Source organism: Ascaphus truei, chromosome 8 (assembly GCF_040206685.1).
Source record: "Ascaphus truei isolate aAscTru1 chromosome 8, aAscTru1.hap1, whole genome shotgun sequence".
Lineage (NCBI taxonomy): Eukaryota > Metazoa > Chordata > Amphibia > Anura > Ascaphidae > Ascaphus > Ascaphus truei.
Window position 1 is genome coordinate 55802296 of NC_134490.1, and position 19315 is coordinate 55821610.

The 19315-nt window shown below is 41.9% G+C and overlaps 1 protein-coding gene across 1 annotated transcript; it reads left to right on the top strand.

Annotated features, from left to right (window-relative positions):
- The first annotated feature begins 8928 nt into the window (after positions 1–8928).
- Positions 8929–11219, top strand: HMX3 (H6 family homeobox 3). Its single transcript, XM_075610214.1, has 2 exons — positions 8929–9487; positions 10542–11219. The coding sequence occupies exons 1-2, from the start codon at positions 9187–9189 to the stop codon at positions 11159–11161; spliced, it is 921 nt and encodes a 306-aa protein (XP_075466329.1). The 5' UTR covers positions 8929–9186; the 3' UTR covers positions 11162–11219.
- Positions 11220–19315: the final 8096 nt, after the last annotated feature.

The window sequence follows — 19315 nt, forward strand, 5'->3', positions numbered from 1 at the left end:
GAGAGGTGCTGGAGGAGAGATGATGATGATGATTTTACCCGTGCGGCCCAAATTTTTTTTCCTTGGAGCAGTTCGGCCCTTCTTGCTTTACGAGTTGTGCAGTCCTGGTTTAGATTGTGAGCCTCCATGTAGCAGGGGCCTCCATGTCTACTGTACCAGGCCAATCGAATGCTGTCATTATATTTGTATTGTCTTCACACCGCATTGTACTGCACTCATGTTGGCGCATCTACTTTATATTTTGGAGTTGTCTGTCTTTTCGCTATGTATTTGGACACCTCTTAAGATATCATAACCAAGTTCTGCATGGTGGTTCCAGAGATCAAGATTTTTGTCTATATTTGAATACAATTCACAAAGGCATCACTGATGACATCGGCAATGACATAACTGATGATATTGCATATGACATCACAAATTATGTGATCCCATCAAACAACCCTCAAGCTGCCACTTAATCTTGGTCATTCTGAAAATCCAATTTTAGCAAAAATACAGGAGCACTCAAAGTTCTTCAAGGGTGCAAGATCCTGGTTTGGGCCGAGCTAACAATGCCCAAACAAACGCAGCATTAGAGGCTCTCGATTGAACACTTCAGGACCTATGGGGCAATTAAACTATTATGGGTGTTGTTGTTTTTTTAGCGGGGGATTTCGCCTTCAGAAACTAACAAATGTCATTATCCATTTATAAATACAGGACAGTAATTTTTGGTTTCTTAGAATTCCTGAGCAACGCCAGCTACTTTAGCTAGTTAGAAATAAATGATAATAATAACTAGGGTTTCAGCCCATCCATTTCCACCCCACATGTATACCATCTGTGGAAGGCACTTAGCTGGCCTTACTATTGTGGGAGAAGGTAATAGTTCAGGCTCTGCATAGTGTTGCAAAGCACTCTGGATGCAAAACAGTTGGTGGAACATTGTATCAACATACACAGTCCTTTCTCAATGCAGCAACTCACTGTGCTCCTCTCAGAAATAGATGTCATATCTGGGTAGCCTTTGAACGTAAGCTGCTCTCCTGACACCCTTTTTCAGTACTTCCTGCCACTGTCCAGTAATGAGATAAAGAGAGCAGGGGATGAATTGTAATGACCACTGAAGCCAACCACAGAGGACAAATATTAATAACTCTGACATCATTAGTATTTAGTTTTAATGGGAAAAGTGGTTGTGTTGCTTATTAATGCTTAGCTGGGAAAAGCCATAGCCGGATCCCACAACAAACTTGCATGTTTATACCAAGTCCTTTGGAGAGGCGGCTATAGCTTTTCTCTTCTGAACACCGCTTTCTGCAGAGGTCCGAGCACCAGTGCCGTCTTAACGCATGGGCACGCTGGGCAGTTGCCCGGAGGGCCCACGAACATAGGGGCCCCATGCTAATCTATGCACAGACCAGAATTTAACACTAATTTTCCGATCACCCGCCTGTGCCATCTCCGTCAGTATGATTTACCAACTAAGTACCATTTTTATGTTGAAATTTTTGTTTTTCAAGTTCAAGGCTCATGTTTACATTTTTATTCCTGTGAGTGGTTGTGTAGCCAGGGCCCAGTGCACTGCTTTGCCCGGGGGCCTATAATGCTGTAAAGACGGCTCTGCCGAGCACCCGTAGCAACTAACAGCAGAATTAATGTCAGTGCTCCTTTGAATTCAGGATTATTGATGCTTAGCACCAAGCACATTTTTAAATGGGTTACTGCTTTAACTCCTGCCGTGTCAGAGGGTGCAGCAACGCATCGCAGAACTGAAGTGGTTAAAACACGTATAAGTGTGATGTTATTAAGGTGCACTGAACGCCTACTCATTTTTTTAACCCTTTTTGCTGCCAGAGGGGCTTGCAGTGTATTGCTTTGCAACAGGATTATTACAAACCTCAAGCACCCTTACTTTTTGTACAGTACTTGCAAATCTACAGTTTCACTGTGTTCTTAGATAAAAAGCCATTTATTTTCAACGACAATCTATCCCTCTCTCTGTTTTTAGAGCATGAACACAGAAGATCCTTGGCCCACTGTATCAAAAGATTTGGGATTTCTAGAAATAAATCACCCCAACCACTGTTTAACCCTGTGGGGTAACTACACTTACAGCCTGTGTTGTCTGCAGAACTGAGTTCGCCTGCAAGGCCTCAGAGCAGCTTCGCAGGCAGCACAGCAGAGGGCGCTCTAACACCGACGTTACTGATACAGTATCACAGGCGCCAATAACCCGCAGAGATTCCTGGCTGTTATTTTTGATTTTATTACTTATTTATGCACTGCTTATATTGAACAATACTGTTAGCATTTGAAATTTCGTTTCAGAGAACATATTTCGGTACAAAGCAGCCATAAAGATGTAAAGAACTCATACATAGAAAGAGGAGTTATTTTTTTTGTGGTTCTGTTTTAATATAATTCGCCTGTAAAACGAACCATTTTGTTCTAGAAGAAGATTAAATATTGCAGGCATTTTCCTCGTGCAGAATGACTTGTAACCAGCGTCTCAAAGAGACTCCTGTCATATTATTATTATTATTATTTTTTTGCCAAATGGAAAAAGAGGTGTTAAAATAAAATAAGTTCGATAATAATCACATCCAACCAAAAAACGATTTATTCAGAAAAAAATAATAATTTGTCAGACTTGAAATGATGGTGCTGCTGCTGCTGTTTCCATTCCAGAATCGCTTTGTCCTCTTAGATTTGTAGTAATAAATAATCTTGTCATAGAGAAAAAGGGGATTTTTTTCACTGCCTAGGGGATGTGTGGGTCCGAATTGTGAATACCAAGAAAATGGTTGTATTTATTTCTGTCACTAATTTAACAGGAGATGGTAAACAAAAATCTGCAAGTTTAAGATAGTTAATTGTAGATACACTCAGCAAACTGAATATATGTGTATGTATATATATATATATATATATATATATATATATATATATATATATATATATATATATATATATATATATATACATACACACACACACACACACACACACACACACACACACACACACACACACACACACGTGTGTGTGTCTTTATAGATTTCCAGCAGTGGATCAACAAGGGCTGAAGATGATATATATGTGTATGTGTGTGTGTATTGTGTGTGTGTGTGTATATTGTGTGTGTGTGTGTGTGTGTGTATATAGTGTGTGTGTGTGTGTGTGTGTGTGTGTGTGTGTGTGTGTGTGTGTGTGTGTGTGTGTGTGTGTGTGTGTGTGTGTGTGTGTGTGTGTGATTAATACATATATTACAATTATAAATATATATTGGGTGTAGCAATATTTTGTAATAATGTCATTGACAATGAGTGGTATTGAGTAGTATACATGACACAATAACAGTAACAGCTAATTTCTGAAATAAAGCTGAAAGTATTTTTTGGTTGCTTATCACCTGCAATCTGGCTACGTAGTGTAAAGAAATAAAAAGCAAGTAATTCCACTTCGCGTTCTTAAAATACAGAGAGCTTTTAAATTGTAATATCATGATTTTCTGTTTTGTGTAAGTTTCCTTTTTAGACACTGTTAAAGTCAGCTTAGACATGATGGTGGAAAAGAAGGGAGATGGATAAATAAAGAAATGTACTGTATATAATTTCAACGTGTGCAACATTTATCTGCCAATAACTACTTATATGCTCTATTTAACTCCTCCAATAGCTCCTCATATGCTCCATATAACCACTGCTGATGCGTTGTTTCTGATTCAAAGGATTATACACCGGATTTATAAATAAAAAACAAATCGGAGCTATTAGTCTGGTGCTATTGAAGAGACATGAAAAAGTAGGGTTTTTTTCTAGCACCCTTTACTGAAGGTTTATCCAATTATTTGTAGACCACGTTTTGTGCTCTGTGCCAGCAGCTTTTTAATAACATGCAAATTAATGCAAATGAACAAGGGTGTGTATGCAAATAACTTGAAAACGAGAGGTAACTCTCAATGTATGACTTCCTGGTAAAATACTTTATAAATAAATAAATAAAATAAATAAATGTGAGGACCCTCCCCTAATGCAACAGTTGAGGGCACTTTATAGTAAATATGGGGCTTTTTTTTTGCTTGTTCGTGTAAGGCTGCATCCATAGACACAGCAGCCATGCGGAGGAGTGGGGAGGCGCGCGGAGGCTGAGGGAAAGCAGGTGCTTTCCCCTTCCTTAGTACGCCGTCCGGGGGCGTGTCTATGGGCGGGCCAGTGACGTCACAGAGTTGGTTTGCCCTCATTGGGCGAACCGCTCACATGACCGCCCGATCGTGCTGGAAAAAACTATTTTGACTGATTTCACGCGCATCGCGCGCCCCCTCCCGATTCCGCGTGCACGCGCCCGCACGCTGTATAGACGCGATCACTGCCTTTTGGCAGTCTGATCGTGCAGCGCTCGGATGCGTCAGCGCGGTCTGCCCTTCTGTGGATGCCGCCTAAGAGTTTGGATGCTTTTTTTTTGGTAAACTACAAAGCAGTGTCAGCTGTTCAAATTTCTTTAAGAACAATTAGGATGGCAAACCATGTCTTCATAAAACAAGGGCAAAAAAAAAGTAAAGTGCATTGTAAGGTACCCCAACCCTCTCTAATAGCGCGTCTGAGATCAGATGCATTGTAAGGAACCCCAACCCTCTCTAATACCGTGTCTGAGATCAGATGCATTGTAAGAAACCCCAACCATCTCTAATAGCGTGTCTGAGATCAGATGCATTGTATGGAACCCCAACCCTCTCTAATAGCGCGTCTGAGATCAGATGCATTGTATGGAACCCCAACCCTCTCTAATAGCGTGTCTGAGATCAGATGCATTGTATGGAACCCCAACCCTCTCTAATAGCGCGTCTGAGATCAGATGCATTGTATGGAACCCCAACCCTCTCTAATAGCGTGTCTGAGATCAGATGCATTGTATGGAACCCCAACCCTCTATAATAGCGCTCTGAGATCAGATGCATTGTAAGGAATCCCAATCCTCTCTAATACCGTGTCTGAGATCAGATGCATTGTAAGGGACCCCAACCCTCTCTAATAGCGCACTGAGATCCGATGCATTGTAAGGAACACCAACCCTCTCTAATAGTGTGTCTGAGATCAGATGCATTGTAAGGAACCCCCAGCCCTCTCTAATAGCGCGTCTGAGATCACATGCATTGTAAGGAACCCCAACCCTCTCTAATAGCGAATCTCAGATTGGATGCATTGTAAGGAACCCCAACTCTCTCTCATAGTGAGTCTGAGATCAGATGCATTATAAATTCTTCTGTATTTGGTACAATTGAAAATTGCAGGGAACCCTTTAGGGATGCCTGGGGAACCCTTGTTGATAAACATTGGATTAGTGAGCCACAAAGTCTTCAGGGTGAGACAATACTAATGTACAAAACAGCTCTAGGCTTATAAGCGCAAAATCTCATTGTGGTTATATATTAAGTAAAGATGTGATAGTGTCTTCAAAGTGGCGTCACACTTTTTTGGGGGAAAGATCACATTACTCAGAATATCCCCACTTTTTCTAGAATTGCGTGAAAATGGCAGGAAATGTCAGTAAATAGAGGGCACTGTGAGCACACATTGACGTTTAATATTTGGCACAAAAAAATTACGACGCTTGCTGGTTTTGCTAATATTTTCAGGAGCAAAAAGCGCTGCAATTTATTCCTGATCTGTTAACTTTAGTAACGATTCCCACATTTCTTATATTAGTCTCCCAGCCGTACAAATGGAGCACAACACAAAACAGCTCCACCTATCAAAACACCCATTCCTGTTTCTTCCCATGGGACTTTTCCTTTGATAAATCTGGGGCCGTTTTCTGCTGCAATGTTGCCCCAATTTTTCACAATGATACCAGACATCAAAAAGTTATGGTGGGTAATAAAAGTGACAAGAACCTTCCACCGTTCAGTGTACAGTAATTTATTTATAAAATATTTTACCAGGAAGTAATACATTGAGAGTTACCTCTCGTTTTCAAGTATGTCCTGGGTAATAAAACCCCCTGGCTGCAGTGGAAGCAGTGTTTGCTAAGTGATAATGGAGGGTTGCAGACCTGTTTGAGAAATGTGAATGTGCAATTATACAAAACCCTAATTTGTATATATATAAAAAAATTAAATTGCCCTGTAGCGGGGTGGCCAGCTCCAGTCCTCAAGGGCCACAAACATGTCAGGTTTTCATGATTTCCCTGCTTCAGCACAGTTTTGGACTGAGCCACTGATTGAGCCACCTGTGCTGAATCAGGGATATACTGAAAACCTAACCTGTTGGTGGCCCTTGAGGACTTGGGTTGGCCTCACCTGGCATGGAGACTTTATTAAATATAGCTCTTGTCTATCTGAAAGAGCTCCTCACCCCTACCACATGCAGGACTTATCATCTGAGATCTGACTCCAAAAGACTGTTCATGGTCCCAAGGTTCAACAAAGTATCCGGCTGTTCCTCCTTCTCTTACCGTGCACCCCAAAACTGGAACAACCTACCGGAGACTCTCACAGCCACCACCAGTCTAACTAAGTTCTTTCAAAACTAAAGCTGTCTCACATTTTAATCTGGTCTGTACTGTTACATACGCCTATAACATATATTATATCTTACTGTGCATGCAATGTACTTCTATATAATGTGTAACCTTGCTCACTTAATGTAACCATGTATTGTTACTGTATATCTATGTGTCCAGGACATACTTGAAAACCAGAGGTAACTCTCAATGTATTACTTCCTGGTAAAACATTTTTTATAAATAAATAAGATGGGGCCATTGATTTAAAGAAAATGGTCATAGAAGAAATGGTTCATATCCAATGAAGCGAAACTTAAAATGATAAAGACATTTAATAAAAATACTTATATAAAAAAAAACAGGGGCAGAACACCAGATTTGTATTTTCCAAATGAATCAAGTGTGGGTGAAAATAACCAAACACCTGGCAGAACGGAGAGGATGGGAGCACCTGAGCTGTTTTGGTTGGGGGTAAATTGCTACCTTTCTGTAGCCAGTTAGAGGAGAATAAGGTCTGGAAACACTTTATTTCCTCTCTGTACAAGTAGACTTTCACTACCGACATATTTATATGAAGCTCTGACAACAGGTTTATCACGTGGAAGGAAAGGGTCAGATCCAACTCCTGTGTGTGCTTATCTGTGCAGGGATGTAATGTACTGCCAGAATAATAACTAGGCAGACAACAATCCCCCTACTCAAACACACCCCATCCTCCTAATCTACAGCAAAAATCCACCCGGAGTCCAATGTAGGAAAATGTGATACGTTGTTCAGGGCTTAATATGGGTTTCCGAGATCTACAGGGCACTGGTATAGGGGGAAATTATGCTTGAAATAAAAATACAAACTCATATTCAGGACAGGGAATTTTAATATGCGGTTTGTTATGAGTTGTGTAAAATATAATGTTTTCAAATAAGCCCTGAAATCTCCACTTTGTTGAAGCTGCAAAGAGAGTAAGCACAGCCCAAAAGTGAGACATTCTGCAAAAAGGAACACGGATTTTACTCTGTGCACCTTGAATAGCCAAGGAATCGTTAAAATGCGCAATTATCCGAAATATTTGTTTGAAGTGTTTCAATTAAAATGTCAAAATCAGAATTACAACCTTTTGTTAACATTTTAAGAAAATGTCTGACTTGTGCAAATGTATGTTTTCATTTTTTTGTCAACGATTTTTTTTAATCAAACATGTTGCTGATAATTATTTTTACATATAAAAATGCTGACCTGATTTTTTAAAAATGTATATATGTACGAAGATAAGAAAATGATTCTTTTAAAATGAGAACATGATGTAGAAAACGCAACCTAATTACAAAAAAAAATGTGTAAAATTAGTTCAGAAAGGAACGTGTTGGGGTTTGTAACAGTGATGTGTGGCTGAAAGAGTGATGTTTGTGTAATGGAAATTACCGTCATTGTGAGAACACTCAATAGCTGTGAAAAGATGCCTTTTATCAGAGGGACGTTCTTATCACAGAGATTTATTACCATATGAAGGTACATGATATGACTGTGAAAATATGCCTGTTATAGGAGCAACATTCTGCATGTCCTAGAAAATGCAAAAGCAACTAATTGCCTTAATGTAAATGTAATCATGTCTTCTAATTGTGAAATCCTGTGTCTTTGTAAAGGAACACTGGAAATGATGCAACAAAAAAAAATACTTAATGTGTCAATTAGTGGTAAATAAAAACTAGTCGTGATAATAAACAGTTGAGATAATCATTGTAGATGTATGGCTGTCCACATAATTACTATGTTCTGAGAAGGGGAATTAGTGAATTGGTGTTGTTAGAATTTACACTGTTCAGATGGGGATGCTTTTAAGGACGTTTCTTCTTGCAGGAAGAGTGCGAAGTGAATCAATGAAAAATTTACTTTTGGGCATCGTATAACACAACCTCTACAGGAGGGTTTGTAAATGTATGTTAAACCTGAAATGGGGCAACTGATGACTGTTCTCTTTCCAGCTCTTTTCTTTCTTCACCTTCTTTTGTCCCTCCCTTCCCCCTCCCCCTTACCCCCCTTTCCCCCTCCCCCTTACCCCCCCCCCCCCTCCCCTCTGACACAAACTCTCAGGGCCAGCCTTCAGCCATACACAGTATTGCCTTAGAAAACAGAAAACAGAAGTCCCAGCACAGAGCAGGCTCCAGTTTGTGCCAATAGTCAGATCTGTGTCATTTGCCCGCTGCACTTCTAATGGTGCGTTAGAAGAGCCAATATCCCGTTGTGCTAATAGCACTGTCTTCATTTGCTGCCTAATTGGACTATATAAAGCCAATAAGAGGCGAGCTCTTCTTGCCTAGAGCCAAAGCGCAGAGTGTGGGAGCTGGGCTGGCTTCTCAACCCTCCCTCTTCCTCCTCCTCCTCCTCCTCCTCCTGGTCCTTTTCCTCCTCTCCCTCCCTCCCTCCTCCTCTGTTTGGCTCTTCCTTCTCCTGCCTTTTCCCAGTTGCTATCAGCCTTCCAAGTCTGCAGGTGCTGGCTGCTGCTCCCCTAGATGGCTGTTTAGCTTGTAACTTTGGATAGGTAGTTCCTGGCCTCTCTGCTCCAGATGTTGGGTTGGGACTCCTAGCCCCACTCCTCTTCTCTGTCCCTCCCTCTATCTCCGGATTTCGGGGTTCACTTCTTGTGCCCCTGGAACAGTTTCGCTCCTGGCACTTGGTTGATGGTTAGATCTCACCTGAACCATGCCTGAGACAGGACAAGACAGCCGTAGCATTCCGGCCAAGGAGTCTCCCTTCTCCATCAAGAGTCTCCTGACTTGTGAACCATCGAGGGCAACCCGGCCCCCCAAGTCTCTCTTCACCCCATTCAAAGGCACCCTGGACGCAGCGGCCTTTGCCTTATCACCTTTGACAGATCTCTCCTTCCCCCGACTGGAGATCCCGACCCAGAGGTTCGCCTTACCTGCTCATTACCTGGAGAGATCTCCCGCCTGGTGGTACTCATATACCTTGACCCATGGAGGCCACACACCCAGGACTGAAGGTACAAACTGCCCCCCAATGGAAAGGTCTATACAGGTGTGTGGGGGGCAAAGAAGAGAGACAGGGAGAAAGGGAAGAAATATTAGAGTTGTAGAATCCACAAGGGAGAGAGAAAAAATGCTAAAAGAATTCAAGAAAACAAAACAAAAATTACAAATATATATGAGAGATAAAATGGGGGGGGGGGGGGGGGGAACAATAAAACGCTGAACATGGGAATAAATGCAAAGACTTGTAAGGCTTAGAAACAAATTAGGGACAGGTGGAAAAGAGAGTTTATAAAAGTACATTTATTAAAAGGAAGAAAGGGTCACTTCAATTAACAGAAGCTGGAATGAATAGCCACTGCATAATGTAGCAAATGGACAGGTGTATTAATAGGAGGCTAAGTGCTGAGCTTGATACGTACTGAGATGGGTTTCTCTGGCTGCAGTTAAATGAAGAGTTTGATGGATGAAAAGAGAGATAATTAGATAAATAGATAGAAACAGGGGACGGAAATCGTGTCTTTTGAGTATTCAATTTTAGAATAAAATGACTTTCCTCTTTTGGAGCAAATCTGCATATCCAAAAATAGCGAGTTGTAAAGAAAAGACAATATATTCAAATAATATGAACCATGCTAATGGAAACGCTGCTCGAAATGTAACACATATCTTATTATTCACAGTATGAGATTAAATACAAAAGTCTTTTTTAATGTAGGATATCAATGCTTTCCCCCCTTAGTCTTTTCCTTTTCTTCTCTTTATTTTCTTATCACTAGTAAACCCGATGCAAATATGTATTATTTTTTTGCAATTGGGGGACACGTTAATTCTTTGATTACATCTATTAAAACATTTGTTTTAACGTCAATAAAAAATAATGAGCTCATTGCTCTAAAGTTGGGGGCTGAAATAAATCAAACATTTTCTGGAGATCTTAATGTTGTTTTCAGATGGTAATGATGATAATGATGATGATGATGATGATGATGATGATGATGATTATGATGATGGTCATGTTACTGTTATTGTGGCAGTGACTAATGGTAGTTACTTGTGTATCTTTAGTTCCCGAGAAGAGCCTCCTGCTTGGCCCCTCGTCTCCAGCCTCTGGTGGTGAAAGAGACACCCCTGAACCCATCCACCCTCTCAAACCCAGCTTGGACCCCAAAGAGAGCGAATCCAAGAGCCCAGAGGAGATCATCCTGGAGGAGAGTGAGACAGAGGAAGGCAAAAAGGAGGAGAGCAGCGAAGACTGGAAGAAGAGAGACGAGAGCCCGGACAAGAAGCCCTGCAGGAAGAAGAAGACCCGAACCGTGTTCTCCAGGAGTCAGGTGTTCCAGTTGGAGTCCACCTTTGACATGAAGAGGTACCTGAGCAGCTCGGAGAGGGCAGGACTCGCAGCCTCACTGCACCTGACAGAGACCCAGGTCAAGATCTGGTTTCAGAACCGAAGGAACAAGTGGAAAAGGCAACTGGCAGCAGAACTTGAGGCAGCCAACCTGAGCCACGCAGCAGCGCAGAGAATTGTGCGGGTCCCCATCCTGTACCATGAGAACTCCTCCAGCGCAGAGAGTGGCAGCTCTGCAGCCAACGTACCTGTCAGCCAACCCCTACTGACATTCCCTCATCCAGTCTACTACTCCCATCCTGTGGTCACATCAGTACCCTTACTCAGGCCAGTCTGAGTGCTCCTTGGCACCTTGTCTGTGGGTTTGGGAGGGACATAGAACTTCAGAACCCTGGTCTGGTGGAAGCAACAAATGGCCAAGAGGTGAAGCTGCAGAACTCCCCCAAAGTGTTTGTAAGTACCGAAGGGGGATAAGCAATGCGGCCTCCGGACTGACCACTCATGTTGGGAATACACAGGGGGGGAGCATGGTGGCAAAGACTCAAAAACACAGGTTTAGGTTCATATTTTGTAAAAGTGAACAAAACGCGCAGATATTTGTGGCTTCAGTTTAATTTTTTTTTTTATAAAAAGCAAAAAAAAAAAAACAACAAAAACACGAAGGTAAATTACATTGGGTGTAGTTCAATTTGCCAAAATATCCAATCCCGAGGGACGGATGTTATCCTAATTGCAGCTTTCTATCCCAAATGTGTTAAGGTCCAAACAAAAAACTGAACATTGTATTTTTTTCTGAAAACAAAACAAATGAACTTACTATTCGTCTAAATAGCTGTTTTGCTCAATTTTGTAATTTTTGGTTTCTGTGAAGTTTTACCCATTCCTAATCTGTTATTTATTATACATGTTTATCTTCTCATCAATGTCTTCTCCGGGTTCTCTGCTGCTGTTTCACATGGCATTTTTGACCTGGAGCAAACTGTACTTTTTTTTTTTTTAATTGTGTTTTTAGATTTCTGTTTTGTAATATATTGGATTGTGCAATACGAGCAGACAATGGTTAATTCACAGACCTTACCTACATGATATGAAATGGGAAACGAGAAGGAAATAATACAAGCTGTGTGAGATAAACACCACGACACATAACCCCAAATACAATAATAATTTAAAAAAAAAAAAAAATAGATATACAATGGAAAAATAAAGCAAAGACTCATTAAATAAAATTCCTAATTTATTGAGCAGGGATTAAAAATAAAACCCCGGAGGGAAACAGGAAAACAATGAAGATATAAGCAGAGCAATATATAGATGAATACTTGATCTGCTAAGAGGAAGCTTTGTAATAATGGGACAATCAATGATGTAATTTAAGTTATTTTCTAAATGTACAGTTTCCTTGCATTGTGGGAGTTGGGGGGTTCTGTCCGCGGTGCCGTGTGCACTTCCCTCCACTTGTAACCTGAAAACACTCATCAGTCTTTTTTTAAATAATAAAATATATTTGTTAAATGAATGTTTGTTGTGGAAATGAAATAAAATACACTTTCCGTATCTTGTCTGTGTGTGAATTCCACCAATAAGAGTGAGGTAGCCGTTCCTTTCTTTTAATACCATGTCTGCGTAATGATGAGGTTTCCAAATACTTTTAAAACTATATATATATATATTATATACAGATACACACACATATAATGTATATTGTTTTACCATAAAAATGCAATCTGCACTTATTTTAGTTCTGCATTCAAGCACCCTTTTGATATTGTTTCCTGAAAAGAAGAAATGTAAGATCATATACAGTATTTTTATTTAGTCTTTTTTTTTTGCTTTTGAAAACCTGTTAGGATTTGTATCCAGGACTATTATACCTGTAATTAATTAACACGGATGTGATGGAAATATTATCAGCATCAAATAAAGCGAGACATATATATAAAAAGGATTTCACTATAAAATAGGACGCAGATAAATAAAAAATAACACGTTGAAGACACTTATTTAGGATTAGGGGTTTTATGGGGGTTATCAGATGTGGGGTTTCTTGTGTATTATGACATGATCCAATGATTCGGACCCATAAATATTTTACATACATATCACCAATTCTCTTCGTATTTGTGCCTCAGTGCAAAGTGTGAGAAACAAATCTCCCATGTTCTGCATTTATAACGGATTGAAATAAAAAGATATTAGCCATCACATCATGCCCCAGATCCCGCAGTGACAGATTTAGCAGTCTTTCTAAAGGCCTCTTTCTGAACTTTAGATCTAGACGTTATATTTTCTCATCTTAATCTAAAGCTGGGGAGAGGTGCCAGTGTGAGCCTGGACATGCAGCATCTCCCTGCAATCACTGCAAGCTACCCATCACATAGCTGTGCCTCTCTAGCTATCACTGCAAGCTACCCATCACATAGCTGTGCCTCTCTAGCTATCACTGCAAGCTACCCATCACATAGCTGTGCCTCTCTAGCTATCACTGCAAGCTACCCATCACATAGCTGTGCCTCTCTAGCTATCACTGCAAGCTACCCATCACATAGCTGTGCCTCTCTAGCTATCACTGCAAGCTACCCATCACATAGCTGTGCCTCTCTGGCTATCACTGCAAGCTGCCCATCACATAGCTGTGCCTCTCTGGCTATCACTGCAAGCTACCCATCACATAGCTGTGCCTCTCTAGCTATCACTGCGAGCTACCCATCACATAGCTGTGCCTCTCTAGCTATCACTGCGAGCTACCCATCACATAGCTGTGCCTCTCTAGCTATCACTGCGAGCTACCCATCACATAGCTGTGCCTCTCTAGCTATCACTGCAAGCTACCCATCACATAGCTGTGCCTCTCTAGCTATCACTGCAAGCTACCCATCACATAGCTGTGCCTCTCTAGCTATCACTGCAAGCTACCCATCACATAGCTGTGCCTCTCTAGCTATCACTGCAAGCTACCCATCACATAGCTGTGCCTCTCTAGCTATCACTGCAAGCTACCCATCACATAGCTGTGCCTCTCTAGCTATCACTGCAAGCTACCCATCACATAGCTGTGCCTCTCTAGCTATCACTGCAAGCTACCCATCACATAGCTGTGCCTCTCTAGCTATCACTGCAAGCTACCCATCACATAGCTGTGCCCCTCTGGCTATCACTGCAAGCTACCCATCACATAGCTGTGCCTCTCTAGCTATCACTGCAAGCTACCCATCACATAGCTGTGCCTCTCTAGCTATCACTGCAAGCTACCCATCACATAGCTGTGCCTCTCTAGCTATCACTGCAAGCTACCCATCACATAGCTGTGCCTCTCTAGCTATCACTGCAAGCTACCCATCACATAGCTGTGCCTCTCTAGCTATCACTGCAAGCTACCCATCACATAGCTGTGCCTCTCTAGCTATCACTGCAAGCTACCCATCACATAGCTGTGCCTCTCTAGCTATCACTGCAAGCTGCCCATCACATAGCTGTGCCTCTCTAGCTATCACTGCAAGCTACCCATCACATAGCTGTGCCTCTCTAGCTATCACTGCAAGCTACCCATCACATAGCTGTGCCTCTCTAGCTATCACTGCAAGCTACCCATCACATAGCTGTGCCTCTCTGGCTATCACTGCAAGCTACCCATCACATAGCTGTGCCTCTCTGGCTATCACTGCAAGCTACCCATCACATAGCTGTGCCTCTCTAGCTATCACTGCAAGCTACCCATCACATAGCTGTGCCTCTCTAGCTATCACTGCAAGCTACCCATCACATAGCTGTGCCTCTCTAGCTATCACTGCAAGCTACCCATCACATAGCTGTGCCTCTCTAGCTATCACTGCAAGCTACCCATCACATAGCTGTGCCTCTCTAGCTATCACTGCAAGCTGCCCATCACATAGCTGTGCCTCTCTAGCTATCACTGCAAGCTGCCCATCACATAGCTGTGCCTCTCTAGCTGTCACTGCAAGCTGCCCATCACATAGCTGTGCCTCTCTAGCTATCACTGCAAGCTACCCATCACATAGCTGTGCCTCTCTAGCTATCACTGCAAGCTACCCATCACATAGCTGTGCCTCTCTAGCTATCACTGCAAGCTACCCATCACATAGCTGTGCCTCTCTAGCTATCACTGCAAGCTGCCCATCACATAGCTGTGCCTCTCTAGCTATCACTGCAAGCTACCCATCACATAGCTGTGCCTCTCTGGCTATCACTGCAAGCTACCCATCACATAGCTGTGCCTCTCTAGCTATCACTGCAAGCTGCCCATCACATAGCTGTGCCTCTCTAGCTGTCACTGCAAGCTGCCCATCACATAGCTGTGCCTCTCTAGCTATCACTGCAAGCTACCCATCACATAGCTGTGCCTCTCTAGCTGTCACTGCAAGCTGCCCATCACATAGCTGTGCCTCTCTAGCTGTCACTGCAAGCTGCCCATCACATAGCTGTGCCTCTCTAGCTATCACTGCAAGCTACCCATCACATAGCTGTGCCTCTCTAGCTATCACTGCAAGCTACCCATCACATAGCTGTGCCTCTCTAGCTATCACTGCAAGCTACCCATCACATAGCTGTGCCTCTCTAGCTATCACTGCAAGCTACCCATCACATAGCTGTGCCTCTCTAGCTATCACTGCAAGCTACCCATCACATAGCTGTGCCTCTCTGGCTATCACTGCAAGCTACCCATCACATAGCTGTGCCTCTCTAGCTATCACTGCAAGCTACCCATCACATAGCTGTGCCTCTCTAGCTATCACTGCAAGCTGCCCATCACATAGCTGTGCCTCTCTAGCTATCACTGCAAGCTGCCCATCACATAGCTGTGCCTCTCTAGCTATCACTGCAAGCTGCCCATCACATAGCTGTGCCTCTCTAGCTATCACTGCAAGCTACCCATCACATAGCTGTGCCTCTCTAGCTATCACTGCAAGCTACCCATCACATAGCTGTGCCTCTCTAGCTATCACTGCAAGCTGCCCATCACATAGCTGTGCCTCTCTAGCTATCACTGCAAGCTGCCCATCACATAGCTGTGCCTCTCTAGCTGTCACTGCAAGCTGCCCATCACATAGCTGTGCCTCTCTAGCTATCACTGCAAGCTACCCATCACATAGCTGTGCCCCTCTGGCTATCACTGCAAGCTACCCATCACATAGCTGTGCCTCTCTAGCTATCACTGCAAGCTACCCATCACATAGCTGTGCCTCTCTAGCTATCACTGCAAGCTACCCATCACATAGCTGTGCCTCTCTAGCTATCACTGCAAGCTACCCATCACATAGCTGTGCCTCTCTGGCTATCACTGCAAGCTACCCATCACATAGCTGTGCCTCTCTAGCTATCACTGCAAGCTACCCATCACATAGCTGTGCCTCTCTAGCTATCACTGCAAGCTGCCCATCACATAGCTGTGCCTCTCTAGCTATCACTGCATGGAGCAGAAGGGATCCAGAAATTGCTTATCATGTTTTCATAATACTGAATATGAGCCGTTCATTTCTTAAAACACATACATATAACTAAAGTAATATCAGTATTTTCAAATCCCTTAAACCAAAGGGGAGACATATAAACGCTTGTTGCAAATTGGTGCCAAAAAATGCCAGCCATTCCTTTCCCTCTATTTTATGTATACACTGTGAAATAAATAAATATATATATATATATGTGTGTGTGTGTGTGTGATTTATTTTTTTATAGAAGGCATGCAAGTATGTTTAAACACAGAATCAATCAACCAAAAACAATTGCATTATTATTTTGTGCCTTCAGTGTTTTTGGACAGGCAGACTTTTGTGATGTAGAAGATAATATCGTTTTTGGTTGATAGAAAACTAACTCTCAAAATAATGTGTGTGTTTGAGTCAAATGTTTTCAAAGGAGACACCAGGCAAGAAAGGTATCCGTTTATTTGCAGTTAGTTTGGCATGTGACCCAACTGAAAAATAAACAGAAATTCTAAGTCAAAATATGTTGTTCCTTGTGTATGATGAAAACAGAGGGATGCTTCCATTGTTTGCAATACTAACTTTTAGAGAAGTCAAAAGCAGCTCATTAAAATGTTTCAATAGCAAACATGCTCCAGATTTTACAGAGATAGTCCTATGTTACCAAATCAGAAGAAAATACTTCTTTATTTAGGGTTAGTGTCTGCAAAACGCTTCCTGACTTACCCAGTATTTACTAGTTCAAGAAATGCCAAGTTTAGAACACGTACAGACTGTGCATTGTGTGTCTCGGCATCAAACTGCACCTCTGCTTTAACTCGACTACTCATCAAAAGTGCTTTGGTGCCTTACTAATAACAGAACCCAAACCATAGCAACAGTGCCCTGTGTGCCCAGGCATTGCACCTCAAACATATTGCTCGCAGTTCACTTGATTTGTTACAGAATGAAAAAGCAATGATGCAATTAAGTTTCTCTATTTCCTCTGGCTGATAAAACATATCCACACACTGTCTTCAGTATATAACTTGCACTGTCCTGAATACATTCCAGGTACCACATCTCTGCTTGCTGTGTTGATGGTATAAACAATAAGAGGAATGTATTTCTTGGGCAGTTTACCATGCTGGGCTCAGCATTACAGAAATATCTGATTTATCTTTGCTCTATACGGAAAAAAAAGGAAACATCTTTTTTTTCCATCTGCCTCCCAACGCTGTCTTGCCATAGCACTCGTGTATCATGAAGGATTGCTATGAAACTGGACACAGTAGATTAATTCTAATATATTTCCAGTGACGCTGTTTCTTCTTCCTTTTAAACTAAATATTTGATGAATACAACTTGCCAACTTCAAGCAGATTATTATAAACTGCCACCGCCTCATTATCTTCAGAGGAAGCCTGTACACAGAGAGTGGCACACACATACAGACTCAATGGAACTGCATTTTAAATTAATCTTACAAACTGTTCCTTGGAATTATTATTAGTAATACCAAATATATATATATATATATATATATTATTAAAGTGATAGCATTTGTGAGAATCACTGTTGGTAATTCTTTTCTGAACCCAAATAGAACAATCTTCTAAGAGTTGTAGTCAATATAAGTAGACGGAAGATCTTTAATAATAAAAACAGCCCTCAGTAGGCTATGAATTTAGACGTATTCCGCATAAACAAACGCAGCAGGAAAAGGTGTAGGTTTGGAACACGCTGTTTGAAGACCCACATTAAATACAACAGCAAAATATAGGGGGATGGAGAAAAATTGGAGGATGGGGGGGGGAAGGGGGGGAAGGGGGGGAAACCCAGAAAGAAGCTATTAACCAGATAAAGGACAGAAGAACGCGTGTCACATATCCAGATTAAACCACCTGTGTGTTTTCCATGCAAAAGACACGTTCCCTGAATAAGCAAATTAAACAATTAGGGAAACAAAGGGGATCTTTTTTTGCTAAATAAACAAAGAGCTTTGTGTTACAAATAGATACAAAACGTGTACAACATACGTATTCATGTTGGTTAAAATAAACAGCTGTCATCTTCCCAAGAAATGCAATTACATGGAAGAGGAATATATTTATAATAAGTGAGGGTCCCAGTCTCCAGATTGTATCCAGACAGTAGAAACATGAAGGTGAAAAACTGAGGGTGTCCTGCGAATTCACCTTTCCATGCCCGCGGTTATGAAAGATATAAGTGCAGTGTAAGGGCTCAGTCGAGGTGGAGCAGGGCAGAATACGCAGAATAGGGACTTAGCACAGGTCACACAGTACATGGAGCGTTGTTCTGGGCACCAGACACAGTGACACAGACCAGGATGGAACATGATCATGGTAAAAAATACAAAAAAAACATGGCACAGGGCATTGGGACGTGGTATTAGTCTTAGGACTCCAGCACAATGCCATGTCACTGTGCCATGGCACCATAACCTGGACATGAATGCATTGTGCCCTGTACCACAGGTGCCAGCAGGCAGTAAAAGATGGCATAGGACACAGTGGCACAGGAACATGGCCATGAAACACGGCAATGAAGGTGGCAGCAACCTTGGGAACATTACACAACGACCATGGCATGAATGTATTGCATCCAATATGGAATCAAAAATCCCAAACCGTGGCACAGTGCTCAGAGCTCTGGCAGGGTGCAGCTTTTGGCAAAGCTCTGTATAAGTTGATGCCACCCTCCCCCCTGTGACTGCACAGGGAACAAGACTACTGCACCCTGACTCTTTTTAATCTGGGCAATTCAGCAAAGTGGCCACGTTTTTCTTTTCAACCTGTTAATAATTCCAGGGCCACTTGTGTTGATTCTTCTGACTTTGGTTTCTAAATCCGTGCGTTTGTTTGCAATTAAAAAAAGATGCATTTCTTCATGTCCAGTGTTTTGAACCAGGCTGAGCAGATCTCGCTTTGCTGTTTGTATTAAAAACATACATGTATTTCTTTTATTTGATAGTAAATACCCGGTCTGTATGTATAGCAAACACTAGAGAGGAATATATAAACTTCCAGCCACCCCACTTGCTTTTA